We start from the raw sequence: 22,800 nt of genomic DNA on the forward strand, positions 1-22,800 counted from the left end.
ATGGAGGGAAATATGCTTCTTCCTTTTGCCATAGACTGCCTCTCCTCCAAGATACTACTGCTTTTCCCTTTCTAGTCTCTGGAGCCAAATGAACTTAATATTTTTGGCTATGAGATCAGTTTCCACTCTAAATGACACCTCAAATCTCCCGTTACCAGCAGCTTTGGGTCCTCCTTCCTGCCTCTTTCCACCAAATTCAGCTCCACCTCATCACTCCGGGTGATGCTGGCCTCCTGGTCCCCATTAAGCTGGAGAATCCCTAGGTTTCTCTGCAATTCCGGGTTTCTGCTGGTTGAACTGCTTCTTGTGCAGAGGCCTTATAGCACTTGACAAGTTAAGTCCAATGCCAGCAAGCACTGTTGTGGCCAAGGAAGGCAAGTTTCACTTTCCTTTTACTAACACTCAAAGGGAAAATGACTTTTCTCAGAACCTGTATTGAGTGTAGGAGCCAAGATCTGATTATGGTCTAACATTTATCAAGCATAAGCTCCTGAACTAAATCTTTATATTCTCTCTTTCACTGAATTCTCACAGTAACTGAATGAGGGATGTGGGCCTGGCTGGGCAGGTGGCTGGTGAAGGCCTCAGTGGTCCATGCTCATCACAGACACAGGATCGCTCTCCAACAGCCTTGGGAGGGCACTTTGCTGGGGGGGGATGGGTGGGAATCCACCTGAATGAACTAGACATTGTCAGGAAAATCACATCAGGAGAGAGGCTCACAGAGCAGGATCAGGGTTTTGGAGCATCAAGTGTAAATTTAATCTCGTCTTTCTGTTCAGTTGGGGTTGTCTGGTTTGAAGATCTATCTTGATGGAGGATTGCTTGTTTTCTGGCTGGGTGGCCCATTTTTCTATCTGTCCAGTTGGAGATCTGTCTGGCTCATGCAGTGTCTGTCTAGCTGGGGATCTGCCTGGCTGCAGCTCTTTTGGCTGGAGGTCCGCATGTCTGTCTAGCTGGGGGTCTCTCTGAGGGTCTTATCAAGCTGGCATTCAGTCTGTCTGGAGTTTACTTTTCTAGCTATCTACTTGGAGATTTATCAGCCTATCTGGCTACAGACTGATCTGTCAGTCTGTTGTCAGTCCATCTATGAGGCTAGATGGCTGTTTTGCCAGCTGCAGAGCTGTCTGCCAAACTAGCAATCTGTGTGCATCTGCTGTCAGTTCAAGGGCTGGGGGTTTGTCTGGCTAAGGGTGTATGTGAATGGCTCAGACTTAGTCTAGTTGAGGGTCTTACTGTCTGACTAGGGTCTATCTGGTTGGGGATCTGTCTAAATGGAATCTGAGTTGTTGGGGGTCCATTTCTCTCTCCAGATGAGGGTCCACCTGTTCATCTGGCTGTCCAGTTTGGGATATGGCTGGCCAGTTGGCTTGGGGTTTATTTATCTCTGCCTGAGCACAGTGCCTCACTGTCTGGCTGGAGCCATCTGTCATGTGCCTGACTAGGAGTTCATCTGCCAATGCGGCCCTATCCTCTCTGAGAGACTGGAGGTCGATCTGGCTAGCAGATATCTAACCTGTTTGAAGGATCTGATGTGCAATGTATGCCAAGTTGGTAGATGGTGGGTAATCTGTCAGGCTTAGGATATTTATCTCCCTGAGCGTTTGTCTACTTATCTGGCTTGTTGACTGCCTGGGGATCCACCTGGCAGTCTTCTCAGCAGGTGGTGCATCAATTTGTCTGCTAAAATGTGGGTTCTTTGGAATTGGTGAGTTGGTGGGGACTATCCAACCATCTAGAAGTTCACCTAGACGTCTATTGCTAAGTTGAGAGGCTGTCTGTACAATCAAGGGTCTGGCTGAGAGTCCATCTGGCTAGAGAGGAGTCTGACTAGGTTAGTCTGTCCACTCACTTGGGGGTATGTCTGTCTAGCTGAGAGGATGTCTGTGTGCCTGTTCAGCTAGGGATTTGTTTATGTCTGTCTGGGAGTCTGTCCACCTAGAGGTCCATCCGGCTGGTGTCTGGCTGGCTGCCTAGCCAGGAGAGGGGTGTTTTTTATGGTCTCTCTTGCTGGGGCTGGTCTGTCAGGCTGTTAGTTGATTTCTCTCTCTGACTGGAGGTCCATCCTTCCAGCTGTGGTCTGTCCCTCTGAAGATCTGGCTGTCTTAGGTATACGGCTATCTACTTGTCCCAGTTGGGGGCCCATCTGTCTGCATACCCATCTGGGGATCTTTTTACCTGTTTGAAATCAGTCTGCTGGGTTGTTATACCTGGCTTGGATCTGTCTGAATGGTGACGGCAGGGTGGGGAAGCATCCATCAGTCTTTTCAACGGCCCACCCCTTTCTGTATCCAGCTGAGTGTCTTAAGTGAGAGAGGTTCAATTATCGAGATGAACGAGTGCATTATGGACGATGGGGGCAATTTATAGAAGCCCATCTGTCCATCTTCTTCTTCACACCTGGGAGAACCTGCCTAGTCCCCTGGGGTTGGACCCATTCCTGATGTTTATTCTTGAATCTGTTCACTGCAGCCTTACCAGCCATTATCTTCCAACTACCTCCCCCAGCCTCAGGCTTTGAATGCTATAATCACTGGGGCAAAGCCCCTATATTTCCACCCTGAGAAACTTTTATTTTGATCCAGGACCAGCATTCCCATTCCCAGCACTTCACATAGCAGAACACGGCCGTCAGCAGTGCAGGTGCTCGTGGCGGGCAACAGGCAGGCAGCTTGCGCACTCACACCTGGCTCCAGTCAGCAGGGGGGTCCCGGGGCCCTTTAGGCCTTCCAATGCGCAGGTTGAAGCCTGGAAGAAGGGTTTCATGGAGAAGCTGAGGTGTGGAGACATGTGGAAGGTCATCCTCAAGCCTCCAGGCCCTTGGGGGGGGGGGGGGCTGAAGCCACAACCACAGGACTCGGAGAGTGTGGGCCCCGTGCCACCATCCCTACACCCCCAAATCCTGGGATTCAGTCGAAGCTGCGGAAGCCCAGCAACCCAGACTTTGACTTACCTAGCCCACCGGTCTGAGGGCCATCCACCACGTCCTCATAGGCATCAGGCCCGGCAGGGCTTTGGTCGGCAGGAACTGTGGGCAGAACAACCACCCCCGCCCCCACGGATCGACTCAGCCCCACTGAGTCGGCACACACTGGGGGCAGCGTCCTCCGCGCTGCCGGGGCCTGGGGGGGGGGGGGGGGACGGGGCGGGGCGGGTGTCGCCGGCGGGCTAGCCCTGGCCCGGCTGGCGTCGCCAGGGACTCGCGGCCAGGTCTGGGCACTTCCCACCGTGGCAGTGGCCCTGATCGGCGTGCGGTGCGGCAACAGCCCCAGAGGCGTGGCCCGGCCGGGCAGCGCTGCGGGCCAGGGGTCCTCGGGGCCGCCAGGGCCTTCCCGACCCCAGCAAGACGCGTCTGGGGCAGGGGCGGGGCGGGGCGGGGCGGGGGGAGGTGGGGGCAGGGGAGGTGGGTGCCCCCTCCCGCCTCGCGCCGCGACCCGCCGCGACTCACCGCCGCCGGGCAGCAGCCCCCGCGCGTCCTCCGCGTGCGCCGGCGGCCTCCGGGCGCGCGGCCTCACCTGGCTGTACAGCGGCGCCTCGCCCGCGCCCGCGCCCGCGCCCGCGCCCGCGCCCGCGCCCCGCGCCCCCGCCCCGGGGCCCGCCGGCGCCCCGCGCTTCTGCACCACCGCGTACGTGTCGGCCATGGCGAGGCCCGGGGGCCCCGGCTCCGAGATGCTCCCGCGGGCGCGGAGGGCGGGGAGGAAGTGAAACGCCTGGGCCGGAGGAGGGGGCGGGGAGCGCGGCTTCCTTTCCGCCCGCGCGGCGGCCCCACGGGCTGGGCTCAGGGCTCTGCGCTCCGGGCCTGGGCTCTGCGCCTGCGGCGCCCGCCAGGTGGGTGGACGGGGCAGGCGGACAGCGGCGCAGGTGAACGGGGCGGGGCAGTGTATTGCGGGGTGGTCATTTCTGGGTCGACGTTTGAATCAAAGAATGAGGAAGTGGCATCTAAAGGGGAGGGAGGGAAAGGCTCGAAATGGTGAGCCGGTCTCAAGGACGAGGGGCTGAAATCTGCCGCAAAGGGAGATGGCCCCTGTGTCCCCAGCACCTGACACGAGGCCTGACAAGTGGGCAGCGTCAAGAAATATTTGCGAAATTAATGACCGGGGAAGCAAAGAAAGGGCCAACCAGGGGCTAGTCTCAGAAGCAGAGGCAGTGGGATCTCTGGGCTCAAAGTGCCCTATTGGGGCTGGTTCCCCGACTCAATTAAAAGAGCCAGTGATTATTTGGTAGACTAAACACGGAAGGGCTGCTGTTTCAAGGGCAAGGGAAGGGTTAGCCTCTGAGGCTGAGAAATTAGGAAGGGAAGAATGAGGAGACGGAGCTGGGTACCTGAGGACCTCGCCAACTGGGCGTGGTGTGGTGGTAAGGGCCAGGGAGGTCTGGAAGGACAGGGCGTCCTCGTAGACTGGGGCACAATGCTGGGGAAAGACAGGAGGGGAGGGGTATGAAGCTTGGAGGAAACTGGCCAGACCCCTGCTGAAGGTGACCATGGACTCTGGGGGGCAAGGGCAGGGGCAGGGGTGGGGCGGGGGTGGGTGGGAGGATTAAGCTTAAGAGGAATAGTCTCCCAGAAGGAGTCCATGGGCTAGATGCAATGATGGTGGCCAAAGACTTCTACTCTGGGTCCTGGTCTCTGAGGGTGTTGATGGTGGACAGGAAGACAGTAGGAAGTACCTTGGTACCTCCTTGAAATTCTGGTAAAGAGGGTTGGTATTTTGGAGTGCTGAGAACATCCGAGCCACTGTGTGGTATAGGAACCTGTACTGCTCCTGGTGGGGGAAGAGGAATCATCAAAAAGGGAAGACAAGAGGAGGAGGGATGTGACCTTGGATTGAGGAGACTGAGCCTCTCACCTCTGTCTGCACAGCTGCAGGCCGCTGGTTTCTCATCTCCAGGACCACGTTGAAGAGGCTAAAGTTAGGTGGGATCATCTGGAGCAGAGAGAGCACATGAGCAGGACCTGGTGGGCATTGGACCTGTTCTGCACATAACCACACACATGCCCTATTCGTACCTGGGTCAGGAGTAACTGTCTCACATAATCCACAGTGCACAGGACACCTGTTCACCCACAACCCACACTGACAAGCAAGAGTAAGTGTAAGCTTGGTCAGGACCTGTCCACAACCCCTTTTATATGGGGCATTTGAAGTTGGGAGTGAAGGCCATAATGAAGGATCCCCTGCAGCACCTTTTGATTCTCAGAATCCCCAGATTACAATTTAAAAGAAAAAACTTTTTAATTGCTTATATTTGTTGAGCATCAACTCTGTGCTTACTCTCCAGCAGGCAGTCTGTGCTCAATAAATGCTAAATTTCAGTTGATGCAGCATGAGCTAGTGTGGCTTCAGGTTTTTCAAAAGAGGCCCTCAAACTGTGATACTGACTTCAGGCCCTGCACTGACCTCCCTACTTCCCTCCCCCACTCCTAATCACCTCTGTCTCACCAGACCCCCATAAAACCCATTTCTTTAACCTGCAGTGGACACAGAGGGGGCTGGGGCCAGATCCCTGGAGGCGATAGGCTTCCTCCACCATGGTGAGCACATGTTCAGGATTGCTAGGGACTCCTCTGTCTGGCCAGGACATATATTGCAACTGATACACAGAAGGGCAATTCTGAAACATGGGAAAAGAGAGGCAGATTAAAAAAAGCATGTATGGAGCATCTACTACATGTCAGACATCGTCCGTTTAAATCCAACAGGTAGTAACGGAGGAGATAGGTATTATTGCTAATGCCCATTTTACAAATGAGAAAACAAACAGGAAACAGCTCTGCCCTTATGGGAGCCTCCGCCTCCCCTTTCAGTACCTTCTGAAAAGTGACCTGGAGGGTCCTGAGCACGATGTCTGTATTCAGCCGTGTCTCCCTTGTCTGAGGATGTGGGGCAGGTGGGAAGAGAGAGGAGAACAAAGGTGCCAAAAGACATTTACAGCAAACAAAGCATTTCTGATTAAAAATCAAAGTTAAACAACATATTTTAAAAAATGCATTTGGCTCAAATCTCTTCCATGGCTTTCCTGAAGGAAACATTTGATAGAGGGGAGAAAGAATTGTGATTTAAAACTCCAACAAGCTCATTTATGGTGGGAAAAAAAAAGATTTCTTTTGTTGTACAGCAAGAGTTTTATTGTACTTATTATGTACCAACTATACATGACTTGAAGTGAGAGATTTTCTGGAGTTCTGAAATGGTAAAGGAAATAAGGATTTTAAGGACCTAACCAGGCATTTATATAACAGAGATAACCATGATCATAGTCAGAATGCAAAAGCAATGTATATATGGAGTTCTGACTATTTGCATGCTAATACCAGAGAGTGCCCTGCAGTGTGAGAGGGCTGTGGAAAAACTATTCATCCTTTCAGGCCCAATCCAAAAGCTTCCCTGAGAATCTTCTGTGAAACCGCCCTTCATAAAACACCATTCCCACCTCTGCCCCAGCTCACCAGGATGATGCAAAAAAGCCCAATCTGTAGTGGTTCCCGTTCTTGGGCCCAGAAAATGCTCACACTTTTTCTGCAAAAGCCAAGGGAGAAAGGGCAGGGAGTGAAGAGCAGTAGTCTGCTTTATAGAGTTCCAGATCTATACACCTACACCCTCACAGGACACCTCAGGCATTGCTGGTGGAAGCACATCTAGCTGCAGCTTTAATGCATGCCAGCTGGCAGCGCCCTGTCAGATCAAACACACAGACACAGTGGAGACTTGAGCTTCTGACTATGTAGGAGGAAGACAGGTCAGAATACTCTCATATCGTAAACAACTAAAAAGCTGGACAGAACATACGTGCCACTATTTTCAGACATTGGGAAACAGGCATTGCAGGATTGTTATTACTGAACAAAGAGAAACACATAGGTTAAATCTTATGACTGCCCCAGGTTACTGCCTAGAGGCAGTCACCAGGCTGCAGGACATGGAGAGTCCAATGATCCCACTGAATTGAGGAGCCAGAGATCATGGCTCAGGAAGGCCAAAGCATCTAGAATTGGAAGGGCAGAGTCCTGGAAAGAACAGAGGCATGCAAACAAAAGTTTAAAAAGTCCAGAGATCTGCATATGGTCCCCTTGAGTATTATTAGCTAAATAATAATCTGAGCATCATGAAACTCCATGAAGCCAGGCAAGAATAACTTCCCATGAAAGAATAACTAAGGACCTAAGATGAACATTTCCTGTAATGTTCAGAATAGGACAGAAATAATTTATATTCTCTCCAGCCAGAGTGGGGAGACCTGATTGACTATAAGGGCATTCAACAGGGAACCAAGAAGGATCACATACATATTAGAAGTAGAGTGAAATTAGTTCTAGAGTAAAGGCCGCTCTAGACCTGCCCTACAAAAGCTTTAAAACAAACCTTAAAGTGATCAAACATCCAAAAGTAACTTAACGTCTTCCAGAAAAAGTCCAATGCTCTTTAAAGGAAGACGATAAAATCCAACAGTTACCTGCGTAAAATTAGAAATGTCCAACATCGGGATCCCTGGGTGGCGCAGCGGTTTAGCGCCTGCCTTTGGCCCAGGGCGCGATCCTGGAGACCTGGGATCGAATCCCATGTTGGGCTCCCGGTGCATGGAGCCTGCTTCTCCCTCTGCCTATGTCTCTGCCTCTCTCTCTCTCTCTCTCTGTGTGTGTGTGTGTGTGACTATCATAAATAAATAAAAATTAAAAACAAAAAAGAAATGTCCAGCATCCAATAAAATTACTAGACATACAAAGACACAAGAAAATATGATCCATAACCAGGAGAAAAATATGTGAACAGAAGATCCAATGGGGATGAAGAAAGAATTGGACAAAGACCTTTAAGCAATTAAAAAAATATTTTAAATATACTTGAAGATGAAAAGGAAAACACAAACATAATGAAAGTGAAACAAAAGATATATATATATATAAAATAAACCTAAATGAAGGTCTTTAGACCCCATTAGAGGGGAAAATAAAATACATGAAATAAAAAATTCACTGTAAAATAGCAGATTAGACACAGAAGATCAATAAACACAAAGATATGGCAATAGAAACTATTTAAAATGAAAAAAAGGGATGCGTGGATGGCTTAGTGGTTGAGCATCTGCCTTCAGCTCAGGTCGTGATCCCACGGTCCTGGGATGGAGTCCCGCATGGGGCTCCTTCCAGGGGCCAGCTTCTCCCTCTGCCTATGTCTCTGCCTCTCTCTTTGTGTCTTTTCATGAATAAATAAATAAAATATTTCTTAAAAAATGAAAAAAAGAGAAAAAAATTACTAGGGAAAAATGAAGAGTCAATTACCTGTGGAAATATACCAAATGGTATGCATAATGTATGCATATCTGGAGTCCAGAAGAAGGAGAGGAGAGAGGAGAACAGAAACTACATTTGATACTACACTTGATCTTAGCCAAAAGGCTGAGAAGCGATGAGAAACTACATTTGAAAAAATAATCATTGGAAACTTTTCCAAATTTGATGAAACCACAAACCCACAAAGCCAAGAAAGTCAACCATAGAGAGAATAAACATAAGGAAAGCCATATCAAGGCAGATCATGATCAAATTGCTGAGAGAGACAGAGAGAACTTAAAAGGATCACACACAAAAGGACATATTACATGTTAAGGAACAAAGACAAGAATGACAGAATTTTGTCAGAAACTGCAAGCCAGAGGTCAAAGGTGTGACATTCTAAAAATGCTGAAGTTACATTCTAAAAATGTTTCAGACAAACAAAAGCTGAGAGAATTTATCACAAACAAATAGGTACTGTGAGAAATATTAAAGTAAGTTGTTTGTACAAAAGGAACATAATATTAGAAATATGGATGAACAAAAAAGAATGAAGAGTATAGAAAAAGCAAATATGTGGCAAAATGTAAAGGATATTTCTCCATTTTTAATATTTTAAAAAAAGGTAATCTAGTGAATTTTGCCAAACAAGGAAGAATTAATAGCAATTATTCACAAATTTTTTCCAAAAAAAATTGAAGGACCATTTTCCAATATATTGTATGAGGCCAGTATTAATCTGATACCAAAACCAGACATAAACATCACAAGAAAAGAATGATACTAACCAATCTCATTAATACAGTCACAAAAATCCTCAACAAAATACCAGCAAAGGGTTATACACCATGACAAAATTGGATTAATCCCAGGAATGAAAGATTGGTTCTCTATATAAAAAAATCAATATCATATACCATATTAATAGAAAATAAAATAAAAATACATGATCATTTGAATAGATACAGAAAATTTTCTTATAAAATCCAACACCCTTTCATGATAAAAGTATAAAAGAAACTAGGAAAAGAAGGAAACTCCTTAGCCTGTTTAAAACAACAACACTAATACACACATCTACAAACAAAACAAAACAAAATCCACCACCAATCCTTAGATTTATGGTGAAAGACTGAATGTTTTGCCCCTAAAGTCAGGTTGCACTTGCCACTTCTGTTCAACTTTGTACTGAAAGATCTAGTCAGTGAAGATAGGAGAAAAGAAATGGAAGACAGGAGGGAGGGAGGGAGGGAGGGAGGGAGGGAGGGAGGAAGGAAGGAAGGAAGGAAGGAAGGAAGGAAGGAAGGAAGGAAGGAAGGAAGGAAGGAAGGAAGATGGAAGGAAGAGTATTGAATTAGAAAAGAAGCAGCAAAATCATCTCAATTTGCAGACGACATCATATATGGAAAACCCTAAGTTTTCCCAACACCGACACCCACACTATTAAAGCTCATAAATGAGTTCAGCAAGGTTGCAGGATATAATATCAATACAGAAAAATCAACTGTATTTCTATATAGTGAAAACTATTTGACTTGCAATAAGGAAACTGAAAATGAAATTAAGAAAATTACTCCATTTACAATAGTATCAGAAAGTATAAACTACTTAGAAATAAATTTAACAAAAGTGCAAGATTTCTAAACTAAACACTATAAACATTGCTAAGAGAAATTAAAGAGGACTTAGATAAATGGAAAAATATCCATGTTCATGGAATGGAAGACAATACTCTTAAAATGGCAACAGCTCCCAAATTGATAGATTCAATGCATTCATTATCAAAATCCCAGACGGCTTTTTGAAGATATTGGCAAGCTGATCTTAACATTAATACATTAACATTAATGAATGTGTCATAGATACCTAAGACCACCCTCATATTTCATAATTACTAGCGGGATTCACAGGACTCCGCATAGAGTTATGCTCATGGTTATGATTTATTACAATGAAAAGATACAGAATAAAATCAGCAAAGGGAAAAGATGCACAGGGCAAAGTGAGGGAAACAAGGTTCCTACTTCCAAGAGTCTTCTCCCAGTGAAGTTGTATGCAGTGTGCTTAATTCCCCCAGCAATGATTTGTGGCAACATGTATGTATGTCCACAGGGAAGTTCATTAGGCAATCAGTCCCCAGGGTTTTCACTAGGGCACTCCATGTGGTATGCAGGCACCCTCTGATTAGCATGTATTGAAACTTCAGGCTCCCAGAAGGGAGAGCAGGTGTTCACATAAACCATACTGTTTATATAAACAGTTCCAGCATACGGAGCCACTTTTATTAGAAACCCAATTTCTAGGCAGGAACTGATCAGTAGGTCAGTAGGAAGGTCTTTTTAAATCATAAGCCTGCTATCTTACTCTCTTCTGCATAGCAAGTGACCCAGAAAAGTCAAAACGATCTTGAAGAAAAAAAAAAGAAATTTTGGGACCCAAAATTTGGGTCACTCAGCAGTTGGGTGGCTCAGCAGTTGAGCATCTGCCTTTGGCTCAGGGCGTGGTCCTGGAGTCCTGGGGTGGAGTCCCATATCGTGCTCCCTGAGAGGAGTCTGCTTCTCTCTCTACTTATGTCTCTGCCTCTCTCTCTGTGTCTCAAATAAATAAATAAATAAATAAATAAATAAATAAATAAATAAAATTATTTAAAAAAAAGAAAAACGAAGAGATTTAGAGGACTCACTTCTTGATTTCAAAACTTACTATAAAGTTACAATAATAAAAAATGTATAGTACTGGTACGAAGACATACCAATCAATGGAATAGAATTGAGAGTCCATAAATAAACCCTTACATTTATAATAAATTGATTTTATACAAGAATAACAAGATTATTCTATGGGAAAAAGACAAATAACAAGTGTTGGTGAGGATGTGAAGAATTTGAATCCTCATACATTGCTGATTGGAATGTAAAATGATATAGCTGTGTAAAACAGTTTGACAGTTCCTCAAAATATTAAGAATAGAGTAACCACATGATGTAACAATTCCACTTCTAGGTATATACCCAAGAGAATTGAAAACATACTTCTACACAAAAACTTGCACACAAACGTTCATAGCAGCATTATTCATAATAGCCAAAAAGTGGAAACAAGTCACATTCTATAAACTGAATAAGTTTAAGAATAACTTAAGTGAATAAATAAAATGTAATAGATACATTCAATGGAATACTGTTCAGCAATGAAAAGGAGTTAAGTACTGACACATGCTATAATATGCGTGAATTTTAAAAACATGCTAACTGAAAGGATCCAGTCACAAACACTACATATCATATGATTCAGCTTATATGAAAAGTCCAGAGTAGTCAAACCTATAGGGATGAAAAATAGAGTAGGGATTACCTACGGTGGAGAAATGGGGAGTAATGGCCAATAGATACGGGATTTCTTCGGGGGGTGATGAAAATGTTCTAAAATTTATTGCAGTGATGGTTACGTAACTCAGGAATATACAAAAAACAATTGAATTGCACACTTTCAATGGATAAATTTCATCTTGATAAAGGTGTTTTTAAAAAGAGATTGATTCAGTCCCAATAGTTTTTGCTTTTATGTCCTTTGCCTCAGGAGACATATCAAGAAGGATGTTGCTATGACCAATGCCAGAGAAATTACTGCCTGTACTCTCTTCTACAATTTTTATGGTTTTGGGTCTCACATTTAAGTCTTTAATCCATTATGAGTTTATTTTTGTGTATAGTGGAAGAAAGTAGTCCAGTTTCTTTCTTTCCTTTTCCTTTTCCTTTTCCTTTTCCTTTTCCTTTTCCTTTTCCTTTCCTTTCTTTTCTTTTCTCTTTCTTTCTTTCTTTCTCTTTCTTTCTTTCTTTCTTTCTTTCTTTCTTTCTTTCTTTCTTTCTTTCTTTCTTTCTTTCTTTCTTCTTTCTTTCCTTCCTTCCTTCCTTCCTTCCTTCCTTCCTTCCTTCCTTCCTTCCTTCCCTCCTTCCTTCCTTCTTTTTCTTTCTTTCTTTTTTGCATGTAGATATCTAGTTTTCCCAGCACATGTATTGATAAGACTCTTTTTCCCATTCCATATTCTTGCCTCTTTTGTTGAAGATTAATAGATTAATTGACTATATACTCATGAGTTTATTTCTGGACTTTCTGTCCTATTCCATCGATTCATGTGTCTATTTTTATGGCAGTAGCATAGTGTTTTGATTACTACATCTTTGTAGTATAACTTAAAATCTGGAATTGTGATATCTCCAGCTTTATATTTCTTTTTCAAGATTGCTTTAGCTATTTGAGGCCTTTGTGGTTCCATACAAATTTTAGGATTGTTTGTTCTACTCCTCTGAAAAATGTTGTTGGTATTTTGATAGGGATTGCTCTAAATCTGTAGATTGCTTTGGATGGTATGGACATTTTAACAATATTTCTTCTTCCAATCCATGAGCATGGAATATCTTTCCATTTATTTGTGTCATCTTCAATTTTCTTTTATTCAGTGTTTTATAGTTTTCAGTCTAAAGGTTTTTCACTTCCTTGGTTAAGTTTATTCTGAGGTATTTTATTATTTTTGGTGCAACTGTAAATCGGATTGTTTTCTTAATTTCTTTTTCTGCTGCTTCATTATTAGTATATAGAAATACAATGGAATTCTGTATATTAATTTTGTATCCTGCGACCTTACTGAATTCATTTATCAGTTTTATCATTTTTTGTGTGTGTAATCTTTAGGGTTTTCTATATATAGTATCGTGTCATGTGCAAATAGTGAAAGTTTTACTTCTTGCTTACCAATTTGGATGCCTTTTATTCCTTTTTTTATCATGCCATGGCAAAATAAAAAGCTTCTGTTTAATGAAGGAAAGAAACAAAACTAAAAAAACCCAACCTATTGAATGGGAAAAGTATTTGCAAATATATATCAGATAAAGGGTTAGTATACAAAATACATAAAGGACTGATTCAACCCTACAGCCAAAAACCAAATAATCCAATTAAAAAATGGACAGAAGACATCCAAATGGCCAAAAGACACAAGAAAGGATGCTCACTCAACATCACTCATCATCAGGGAAATTCAAACCAAAACTACAATGAGAGGGACACCTAAGTGGCTCAGTGGTTGAGCTCCTGCCTTCAGCTCAGGTTGTGATCCTGGGGTCTTGGGATTGTGTCCCACATTGGGCTATCCACAGGGAGTCTGCTTCTCCCTCTGCCTATGTCTCTGCCTCTCTCTCTGTGTCTCTCATGAATAAATAAATAAAATCTTTTTTAAAAAAGTAAAAGAATGGAAAAATATATCATGCACACTTTAGCACAATTTAAATGGCTATAGTAATATCAAAGTACACTTCAGAAAAGGAATATTAACAGAAATAGAAAGGAACCTTACATATTGGAAAAGGGATTGATTCATCAGGAAGACATAATCCTAACTGTGTATACACTCAATTACAAAGTTTTAAAATAGCTGAAGTAGAAACTGACAGAAGTGAAGAGACAAATAGATAATTTTAAAATTAGGGACTTAAACATTATTTTAGCAAATAATAGGGCAAGCAGCCCCCCCCCAAATCATACAAACAATAAGATTTGAATAATATTTGTCCTAATTGGCAGTTATTGAACAGTTGGAGATCTCATCACTCCTCTCTTAGCAATTGATAAAATATTTAGAGAAAAGAAATTAGGAAAGATTTATAAAATATAGTAAAGATACAAAGCATATTAACGTGTCTTTTAAAAAAGACACAATACATTTGACTGAATTGATATTTATAGAACACTCCATTCAACAAAAGCAGAATACACATTCTTTTCAAGTGTACCCAGAGTATTTACCAAGATAGACTATATTCATAGCCATAAGACCAGTCCAGTATATTTAAAATGTTTTTTTTTAAGATTTATTTATTCATTCATGATAGACATAGAGAGAGAGTGTGAGGCGCAGAGACACAGGCAGAGGGAGAAGCAGGCTCCATGCCGGAAGCCCGATGCGGGACTTGATCCCAGGACTCCAGGATCGCGCCCTGGGCTAAAGGCAGGCGCCAAACCGCTGAGCCACCCAGGGATCCCCTATTTAAAAGGATTAAAATCATATAAAGTTGTTCTTTGACTACAATAGAATTAACTAAAAATTAATAACAGGAATACACATGAGAAAGTCCTCAAATATTTGGAAACTAAGTACAACCATGATCAAATACCATGAGTCAAAGAAGAAATCACAAGGGAAATTAGAAAATATTTTGAACTAAATGAAATATAAGATACAATGAATATATCAAGTTTGTGAGATATAGCTAAAATAGTGCTTAAAGAAAAATAAATAACATTAAATGCTTATATATGAAAAAAGAAAAATCTCAAATCAATTATCTAAATTGAAGAAACTAGAAAAGTAAGAGCAAATTAAACCTAAATAACCATTAGGAAGGCAATGAAAAAGATGAAAAGTTATTAATGAAATAGGAAATGAAAAAAATAGAGAAAATGAATCAAACCTAAAGCTGGTTCTTTGAAGAAAACAACAACAATGACAACAACAACAACAACAATTGACAAATCTCTAACCCAAAGATGGCTGACATTTTCTATAAAGGGCCAGATAATACACATTTTATACTTTGCAAGCCATTCAATCCACCAAAATTGCAACTACTGAATTCTACCATTTTAGCATAAAAGCGGATATATACAATATACAAACATATGAGTGTGGCTGTATTCTAATACATTTTATTTACCAAAAAAGGCAGCAAGATAGATCCAGTACAACAGCTCATCTTTACTCTAGCCAGACTGATGTGGGAGAGATGGACAGACAAATCACAAATTACCAAAATCAGGAATAAAAAAGGGGCATCACTACAGATTGTACAGACTCCATGATCAGCCATTCATTTCTGGGCAGTACTTACCCCACCCCCCATCCCTGTCTATTGAATAGGCCAGAATGTAGAAATCATGTGCCTTTGATGTTGATATGCATTTACTGAGTAACTAGTGTATGCTAACAGACAAAACAAAGATCCCTGAACTCCTGGACTTATCTTCTAATCAAGAAGATAGAGAATAAACAATGTGTAGATTATAGTATATGCTAGAAGTGATAAGAATTGTGAAGAAAAAAGGAAAATAGGACAAGGGAAGGAGAGTTGAAGTGCTGGAAGTTTTAAATGGTGTAAAATCCAGGAAAGTCTCACGGAGGAAGTAGCATTTGAGGAAAGATCTTAAGGTGGTAGTAGAGCAAGCCAAGGAGAAGAATGTTCCAGGCAGAAGGAACAGCCAAGGCAGAGGCCCTGAGACTGAGCCATCCCTGTCACATCTGAGCAACAGCAAAGGCCAAAATGGCTAGAATGAAATGAATAAAGGAGAGAGAGAGGCAAACACAGAGATCAGAACTGTACCAGGGACAGCTTGGTATAGGGCCTTATGGTCTATGGTACAGACTTGTAGTGGGAAGACCAGCAGTAAAGGGGTTGTGAACACTGCAGGGATGAGCACCATGAATAAAAGGGGGGAAAAATCAACAAAAAATTAAAGACAGTAATAGAGGAGTCACTACAAGAATTGGTCCTTTTGGACCCGGGATTAGGGAGTTGCTAGCAAGATTTCTCTTGCCTCCTTCTTGCACAAGGAAATGTATTCTAGAGGGCTAAGAACACCTACCCGCCCATTCTCCATTTCTCGACATGCCATCAAGATTACCTACACAAGAAAGGGGAAAGAGGAGTGATTTGGGTTAGGGAATTGGTTAGGCCAAGGGAGGACTCCAAATGTTAGCTTCACTTTACCCTCCTCTGAGCTGACCTTGACCCCAAACTCCCAGACCAGGCGCCAGAAGTCTAGCATGCTGTGAGGCAGGGGTCCTTGTGTGGCAATGTAGGCCTGGCTTCCATCAGTGCCCTGGTAAAGGCTAAGTTCACCACCAAGATCTTGCTGTCACCCCCACCATATCCACCCCTCCCTGACTCCCAGCCTGACCCGAATGAAGTTGCCATTGATGTATTCGCCATGTCCCTCCTCCTGGAGCAGGGAGAGGATCACTTGTGTCTGATCATCTGCCAGCCGGAGAGGTGAGAAAAGTGCTTTGGGATGACAGGGGCACCAAGGTCCTGACAGCCTCCTGGATGAAAGCCAGCAGGATTATTGCACACCCTGCAGGTATCCCACCTGGGTGCATTCATGAGTTGCTCAGGAAGGAGGATGTGTGCAGAGCTGCACTGACTCTCTCTGGAAGTCCCCAACTTACACGGCAACACATCTTTGTAGCGGTTCTTCCTCACATTCCCTGGCAGATTGCCAACCTCAGTGGAGCATACACCCTCAGTCTTACACGCTGCTGAGCGGGCAAGGATGTCCTGGAGGAAGTCACCATGAGCCGAACCCAGGGGAAGGAGGAGAGAGGAAGAGGGGAGCCAGGTCAGGGTTCTTGGGCTCAGAAGCACTTGTAGGGATACAAGGTACCTGGCCTGTGAGAAGTGAGTGCAGACCCTCAAGATAGCATGGTGCCTGTGTAATTGTAGTGATACAGTAGTAACAGCAACTCAGAGCACCTTCCCTATGCCAGGCTCTGTGCTAAGGACATTGGATCATTACAAAAGTCACCCTAAGGCTGGGGGGGGGGGGGGGGACACGACTATGATTGATGTGCCCACGGTGTAGGTTAAGAAAACCTACATGGTTGAGTAACTTGCAGAAAGTTCCCCCTCCAGGAAGTGCAACAGTGAGGATTGCATTCAAACCTCTCAGCATCTACCCCTTAAACATTCAATCTGTGTTACATTGTATTGTAAACAATTGTAACATAATATATATTTAATAGAATAAACATGATTGGTATATGATACGTATGACAATATGCAATGCATATAGATTATAATGTATAACGTTATTTTTGTAACAAAATATTACAGATACTTTGTTACTGTTCGATTATTATAATTCGTGAAGTGTATTCCCATCAACAGCAGCTATTAAAAACCAAACGATAATAGATAATACCTACCAGTGTCTACGACGCTGCATTAGCATTCCTTACGCATGGCTTGCATCATGGCATTGTAATGTTTAGAATATTTATAACTAGTGACATAGGCTCCTACAAAGTGAGCGCTCAAGAAGTACTAGGCGTTTTTTGTTGTTGTTGTTGTTTTACCCACACCAGTTCCTCACACCAGTTTAGTCTTTATCGCGTTTTACCCAAGGAGACACTGATGTCCGAGGACCCAGGTGAAGCACCCTAGCCCAGCATCCACACTACCATCCCTCGTCCCCACCCCCCACCCCCCACCCCGCGGCAGGGCTTCTTGGTTCTTTTTCCCCTGCCCCCTTCTTCCACATGACCGCAGAAGGGATCACCGGGGCGCCTGCGGCTCAAGCGCGGGCCCGCCTTCCTGTGCTGCGCCAGCTTCTCCAGCCCCACCCAGCAGCGGGACCTCTCCGGGAGCTGGAAGAGGGCACAGGGACCCAGGGGCGTGTGCGGCACCGCCAGGTGGGGGAGGGGAAGATGGGCGTTGAGACGAGGAGAAACCCCTGGATGGAGAGAGAGAGAGAGAGAGAGAGAGAGAGAGAGAGTCCACCGTGCGGCTCCTGGCTCCGCGGGCCGGCGACGTCCAGGCCAGCGGGAGCGCCCGGCGGGGTCGCGGGCTGCTGGAGCGCGGGGGGCCCTGACCGCAGGCCCCGCCTCCGACCTCGGGACCCCGGTGGCAGCGCGCAAAGCCGCCGGGGCGCTCGGGTCGGCCCGGACGTCCGCGGCTCCGCCTGGTACCGCCCACAGGCTCGGGGCCTGGCGGCCGCAGGGTCCACACTCTCCCACCGGCCGGGAGAACTGGGTCCAGCGCAAGTGCTTCCCTCTTTCGGGGCGCCGGGCATGTGGGTTGAGTCCGGACGATGCCCTGGATCATCCCCAGACCATCCCAGCAGGATCCGCTCCCGGAGCCCGCCTCCCCCGACGGGGCCCGCGCTGGGCAGGCGGCCGTGCATCCTCGCCTGGCCTCCCGGGTCCAGCGTCCTTGAGCGGTAGGCAGGGCTTCCGGCCAGAGTGGACGCGGCCGTCCGCCCCAAGGCCCCTGGGCTGGGGGCGCCCCTCGCGCTGGGAGGGGGGGCGCGGGAGGTCGCCGCCGGCGAAGCTGACACCCAGGCACTGCTGCTTGGGAGAAAGGCCGGCTGGACGCGCGATTTTCCTGTATTTCCTGAGGTTCCTTTTTCTGGGTCGTGCTAAGGGGAGCTGGGGGCACCAGGATCCTGTCTTAAGGTTTTCAACCCGCCTAAACCTGCCAGAAAACAGAATCGGGGCCATAGAAGTGGGTTCCAGGGGAAAGATGTTCTCGACGCTTTCAAAGAACTTCTATTTTCTGTCTCCACACCCTCGCCTTCAGAAAATGGGCGGGAAAAGGCCAGAGGACACCTGTGGACCAAGTTTCCTGGGGCGCTAAGGGCAGGCTGGAGAAGACTGAGGAGCGTAGGGGTCCCACTCTTCTGGGGGTGACACTGGAGGGGGTGACTGTGCAGTCCACTTTGAGACTGTATAGGTGTCCAAGATTAACCCACGGGGCGCAGTGTACCAAACCTAATTGAGGAGTCAACGGAGTCACTGGTTTTGTATTTAATTCATGAGGGGATTATCAGAGTGTTGTTTAAGATAGGGATGGGGAAAGCCTTTTCTTCAAAAAGGCTTTGGTCTTTGACTTTGCTGTTTCTGGTCTCTGTCCCAGCTGCTTAACTCCATGGCAGTGTGAAAGCAGCCATAGGCAACATGTAAAGAAATAAGTGTGACTACATTCCAATAAAACTATTTGTGGACGCTGAAATTTTAATTTCATGTAATTTTCATGTCACAAAACGTTCGTGTGCGTGCGTGCATGTGTGTGTGTGTGTGTGTGTGTGTGGCCTGATGCTGTGGTTTGCTGACCCAGGTTTAAGTAACAGAAGTCAAAGTGGATGATCAGTGGGGATGTTTCATTTATTGAGGGGTTAGGTGGAGTCACCATGGAATCAGTATTTATTAGTTTCATCTCTAAGGGCTCAGAGATGGTCAGAAGTGATCACTGAGGATAGATGTGTATAGTAAATTCATTGGAGGTCAGTGAGAGTTCTTTGGATGTTCATGGGCAACTGTCATCAGATATGAATGGCAGCCATTGGAGGTCAGTGAGGTACAAAGTAGCTGAAGAGCTATTGTGATTTGGGGTGATAGCAATTCAGGGTTTCTACTCAGGGCACAATAGCATAAGTCAGTGAAATCATTGAGATTTTGTGGGTGGTAATGGGTTTTTGGAGACTCAGGGAGGTGGGATACAGAAGTATCACGAAACTTTTGAGAAGATATGGATGTTCAGGGGAGGAATCCTGAGGACACTCTAGTCCTTGAGTACTCGTGGGTACTAATGGCAGTCATTAGGGACTAGTGGATACCAGAGTAAATGAAGAAGAGTTACTATGGGATTGTGAAACGGTCTGTGTAGACTCTGGTTAGTGGATGTCACTGGAGGTTAAAGGTCACTGGACACTCGTGGTACCTGGAGAGCAGATGCACCATTGAAGGGTCATTGGGCCACCCATATCATCTATGGGTGGTGACTGGGGGGCAGAAATGCTGACCCAGAAGTTGGGGTCTCGCCAGCTGGGGATCTTCTGACAAGTGACTGAGGGTCTGTTTATCCAGTGGGGGGATGTATCTATCTGTCCACCTGGCTTTTGGGGGGCATGTTTATCTTGCTGAGGGCCTAGCTTTCTCATAGGCTGGGGTCTCTCTTACTGTCAGAAGTATTACTGTCAAGCGGTGGTATGGCTGGCTAGTTGACTGTGTAGGTGGGGTGGGGTATCTCTCTGCTGGAGTAATGTCTGTCTATTCGAGTGGTGGAGTGGTCTACCTTGAGGGATTTTGTCTTTTGGTTGGCTAGGGTCACCTAATTGTCGGGCACCAGGGGGTGTCCATGTGTCTGATCACAGGTCTTTCTGGATGCCTGGATGGACATCTTCCCATTTGTTCAAGAATCTGTCCATTTGTTTGGCTGTCTGTCCCTCTGGAATCTATTTGTCTCTCTGGGATTTTGTCCATCGAGAAGTCTATCTAGCCAGGGGTCTGTGTGTTGGTCTGTTTGGGGATCTGGTTCAAAATCTTACAGCTTATGAACAGAGTGGCTGAGGCTGGAATGACTGTCTTTTCGGTTGCATGTTCACCCTAACTCCATGCCCCACTCTGATTGTTTAATCTGCCTGCCCTACTGACTATTCCTCTATGTCTCTCCAGATATCCAGATACTTCTGGCTAGCAATCTACTCCGCCCAGTAGGGTCCTGTGGGAGATGGGAAGTGCCTCTAGTAGCCCAGGCCTGTCCCACCTCTCCCTTCTCCCAGAGAATTGCATGCTGTGTTCTTACAGTGGGATTTGGTGCTAATGGCCCCTTTGTTCACCCTAGTGGCGGCAGTCCTGTGAAGTGGGAGCACACGGCACTGCCCCCGAAAGGTCCTAAGTACCCTGATGCCCACATTCCAGTCTGCCTGTTTGCCAGCTCAGAGCGTTCACTCAACAGAACCAAGTGGCCTGGATGCTGGAAGGTGCTTGGGTAAACTTTCTTAATCATGAGGAATTCAGGCTGAGCTGATGTAGCAAAGAGAAAAACTGCAACTTTACAATGGAAAAAACAGTAGATACCACCTTAATCCAGGGAGCTTGTTGGGAGATACTTTGAGGCTATTGATAGTACTATACCGTACAGTTCTTTTCTGGCTTCCTTTTTTATAGAACAAAAAAGGGCGGAAGATACTTGAAAAAATTCTCCCGCTGCTCCAGTTAAGACCCCACAGGCTGGGTGGGCCGACCTGTTGGTCCACCCACACCTGTGGTGTGGTGTAACATTGTTTCCAATAGGGGCAGCTCTGGCAGCTCCTGCAGCTAACTGCGTTTGGGAGGGCACTTTCCCCAGACTGGCCCCACTTCTTCCAGGGCAGATCCTAGGTATCTTCTTTGCTCTCGGTGAACTCCACATGCTATTAACATGTCTTTGGAGGGAATAAACTCAGCCTTGGGCTCTCTGTGCCAACAGCTCCAACTCCTACAAGCTCTAGGCATAGAAATGCTCTGACAGTGATGCTGGTAACATTCTGGGGCTTCTGGTCAGGTCACCCTACATCCTTGGCTTGCAGCTTTCCCCACCAACTTTAGCTCAGCACCACCCCCCTCCCCTCTTATTTGGAAAAGACCAACTAGCCACATTCTTTTAAACTTAGTCTGGCTGGAGTCCTGCCTAACTAAGGGTTCTTCTGTGGGTACTGAATGCAGAGCCCGTGGCATCACAACCAAAGTATGGATCTTCTCCATCAGCTGCTACTCTATAAAACCAGAGAGAAGTTAAGTGCACATCTATGCCTGGGTAAGTTTAACATCTCTGGAAGGATTCCTATAATGAGACCAAGAGCAAGGGCAGGAAGCATCTCATGCTGTTGCAGCTGCAGCTTGGTGTTCTAAAGTCCTAGCCGATGCACTGTGGCAAGGAGAAAAAGAGAAGGGTCTGTCAAAAATACTGTAACTGGCATATGGCATAATCAGCTAGAAAGTTCTAGAAAATCTTATGAAAAACCATAAAGGCTTATAAGAAAATTTAATAAGGTATCCAGCTGAAATATAATACCCACACATTGCACATATACATACACTAATCACTTTTCTATATACCAAGAAAAATAAATTTGAAACTGTAATGCAGAAAAGATCTCATATTAATTTCTTGAAAAATAGGCACCAAGTTCCAAACCCTTATTAAATTAATAGAGCTAAACAATGATATTAATATCTGCTACCATAAAAAAAAAAAGACACCCATATATTATCATCCTCCTGGTAAAAGAACAAACTCCACCAAATATTCTTACCAACAAAATTTAAATCTGTACCTGGTTGAGCCCTTAGATCTAAATATTAATTTTGAGGAAATAGAAGGGCACAGAAAAACGTCAAATGACACAAGAGGGACAAGATGAGAGACATCCAGACAGTGGAAACTCTGTAAGACAAACCAGTTTCCTAATTGAGTAAATTACAAGGAAAAAAATTTAAAGAGAGAGAATTCTATAGGTTAAAAGAGACTTAGGATGTATACACAAATGCTTATGGGAGTATTATTCTTAATAGCCCCAAAGTAGAAACAACTCAAGTTTCAGAAAGTGATAAATGGGTAAATAGAATGTGGCATATTCATACGATGGACAATTACCCAGCAGCAAAAAGAAATGAAGGACTGGTGCTTGCTATGACAGGGATAAGCTTCGAAAACACACCGTTGAGTGAAAGAAGGCAGTCACAGACACACCACAGATTGTATGATACCATGCATATGAAATGTCCAGAATAGGCAAGTCTATAGACCAAAAGTAGATTAGTGGTTGCAAGGGCCTGAGGATAGAGGGATGTTGGGAGGGGAATGGGGAGTGACAGCTAATGGGTATGATGTGTCTTTTAGGAGGACAAAAATGTTCTAAAATTAGATTGTAGTGATGGTTACACAATCCCGTGAAGACAAAAAGGTTTAATTGAATATATTTTCTTTGATTGTATGACT

General features: G+C 45.0%; 1 protein-coding gene and 1 pseudogene across 1 annotated transcript; both read right to left on the minus strand.

Moving 5' to 3' along the window:
- Positions 1-2,552: 2,552 nt before the first annotated feature.
- On the minus strand, positions 2,553-18,223 carry PTPN18 (protein tyrosine phosphatase non-receptor type 18). Its single transcript, XM_072797193.1, is given in 16 exon segments — positions 2,553-2,748; positions 2,954-3,028; positions 3,449-3,672; positions 4,324-4,412; positions 4,677-4,763; positions 4,848-4,925; positions 5,009-5,075; positions 5,471-5,613; positions 5,810-5,872; positions 6,449-6,502; positions 6,504-6,518; positions 15,908-15,946; positions 16,049-16,144; positions 16,223-16,299; positions 16,491-16,784; positions 17,821-18,223. Coding segments are annotated over 16 exon segments (1,872 nt in total). The 3' UTR covers positions 2,553-2,680.
- Positions 8,294-8,407, minus strand: LOC140616656 (U2 spliceosomal RNA; annotated as a pseudogene).
- Positions 18,224-22,800: the final 4,577 nt, after the last annotated feature.

Source organism: Canis lupus, chromosome 24, assembly GCF_048164855.1.
Source record: "Canis lupus baileyi chromosome 24, mCanLup2.hap1, whole genome shotgun sequence".
Classification (NCBI taxonomy): Eukaryota; Metazoa; Chordata; class Mammalia; order Carnivora; family Canidae; genus Canis; species Canis lupus.